The 2,181-nt window shown below is 38.7% G+C and overlaps 1 protein-coding gene across 1 annotated transcript; it reads left to right on the top strand.

The window, feature by feature from the left end:
* Positions 1-760: 760 nt before the first annotated feature.
* LOC307034999 (olfactory receptor 11A1-like) lies at positions 761-1,720 on the top strand (the record flags this gene model as incomplete). Its single annotated transcript, XM_079673925.1, has 1 exon — positions 761-1,720. The coding sequence occupies one exon, from the start codon at positions 761-763 to the stop codon at positions 1,718-1,720; it is 960 nt and encodes a 319-aa protein (XP_079530051.1).
* Between the last annotated feature and the right edge of the window lie 461 nt (positions 1,721-2,181).

Genomic DNA, 2,181 nt, shown 5'->3' on the forward strand with positions numbered 1-2,181 from the left:
TTAAGTATTTGAAGTGGACGTACACTTAGAATACCCTACTGATGGACACGGTGTATTCGAAGTGGACGTCTTGCGCCTCCCTGTGGATTTGGCATGAACGAACCCACCATCCATTTCACTTGGCTCAAAATGTAACCACCTCCGATAGAAATTATCGAGAGCTATCGATGAGTGCACATGGCGCCGGCCATTGAACACAGTGATGAGGCGTGGAGACAAACACATATATTTTGTTATATTCATTTAATTATTTTAAAACCTTTGGTGTACTTTGGTGATGTTTTGACTTTCTCTTTCATCCCCACTTTTAACACTACTTGACCCTAAGGTCAAGGTCTGTTAGTTGGTTACTACGGTACCTTCTGTGGGACGTCTGTTTGGACATGTTGTCACGAACATGTTTAAAAAGCCGATATTGAAGCAGCCTCCCTTTAGTTCCTGCAGCACTGCTGGTGACTAATGTTGTGCTGTGTGTAAGGTAATTATTTCTCTGTCATTTAAAATAATCTATGTAAATGTATTTGCACATTTACAAAGACTGGGCAATCAGGGTTTACGTTTTTGCTGGATTCTGATATGTTTTTTGTTCTATTCACTTGATCAATTTTAACAAGAAAAACTAAATAATCTGTGTTTTCATTTCATTTTGCAGATAGAAAGACAATGCCTGTTTAATCAAACACAATGTCTTCTTCATTTCAGAGTTAAAAGATGAGAAGCAAATCGTTGTACAATAATTTTCTCTACTAAAACTACAATGATGGTGAATTCTACTTTATCCTACTTCCTTCTTAGCACTTATATCCATGTTGGGAATTTGAGGTACTTGTGTTTCATGATAACTACAATTGTATACATTGTGATTGTTGTTGCCAACACGTCTCTGATTGTGGTTATCTGTGTGAACAGGAGCTTACATGAACCTATGTACCTTTTTCTGTGCAGCCTGTTTGTAAATGAACTGTATGGTAGTTCAGGGCTGTTTCCATTCCTTCTGGTTCAGATCCTCTCTGACATTCACACTGTCTCTGCTCCGCTCTGCTTCCTGCAGATTTTCTGCTTGTTTACATATGTAAATATACAATTTTGTAATTTAGCCGTCATGTCTTATGACAGATATCTTGCTATCTGTTATCCTCTGCAATATAACACACGTATGACTTCTCACAAGGCGCTCATCTTCATTATTCTCGTTTGGTTGTACTCCTTTGTGAAGGTTTTGATAACTTTATCCTTAAATATCCGTTTGACACTTTGTGGAAACATCATTAACAGTTTGTATTGTAGTAACTACCTTGTAGTTAAGCTGGCATGTTCTGACACTCAGGTGAACAACTTTTATGGATATTTTGCTACTGTTCTCACAATCTTTGTCCCTCTCTTTCCAATCCTCTTCTCGTACATGAGGATCCTCAGAGTGTGTTTCTCTGGCTCCAAACAGACCAGACAGAAAGCTCTCAGTACCTGCACACCTCACCTTGTTTCCCTCCTCAACTTCTCTTTTGGCTGCGGCTTTGAAATGTTTCAGAGTAGATTTGATAAGAGCGGTGTTCCCAGGGCGCTGCGTATTATTCTGTCACTGTATTTTCTCATCATACAGCCACTAATGAACCCCGTCATGTACGGACTGCAAATGTCCAAACTAAGAAACATATGTAAACATGTGCTCTGTTATAAACTGTTGGCTGGTGGCAGAAAGAACAAAAGTGTAAGTGAATGAATGTCTTGAAATATTCTGATTAAACATATATCTAAGTGGATTTTTTTTTACCGTGTTTATAGTGTTGACAACAAGTTATTATATTTCCACATTAATTCCAATATTCATGTATCCACAGACAGATTGCAGATGTATACAGTGGAATACACACCTAAATTATTACCTGTACACATTTCCATCGGATCAATGATAAAGACCTGCAGGACATTACACAACATCAAATCCACGTCTTGCGGCCCTGACATTATAACAGGCTTGGTATATCAAATAATAAACATGTATGGCTTCTTGAATCAAACTAACTGTTTTGATGTGTTCCAGTCAGGCTTTCGACCGCACCTCAGCACTGAGACTGCTCTTGTTAAGGTCTTATCATTAGACCTCAGTGCTGCATTTGACACTGCTGACCACTAGATATTACTAGACCGACTGGAAAACTGGGTGGGAATCTCACAGTTCTA

This window comes from Notothenia rossii, assembly GCF_949606895.1.
Source record: "Notothenia rossii genome assembly, chromosome: 4".
Lineage (NCBI taxonomy): Eukaryota > Metazoa > Chordata > Actinopteri > Perciformes > Nototheniidae > Notothenia > Notothenia rossii.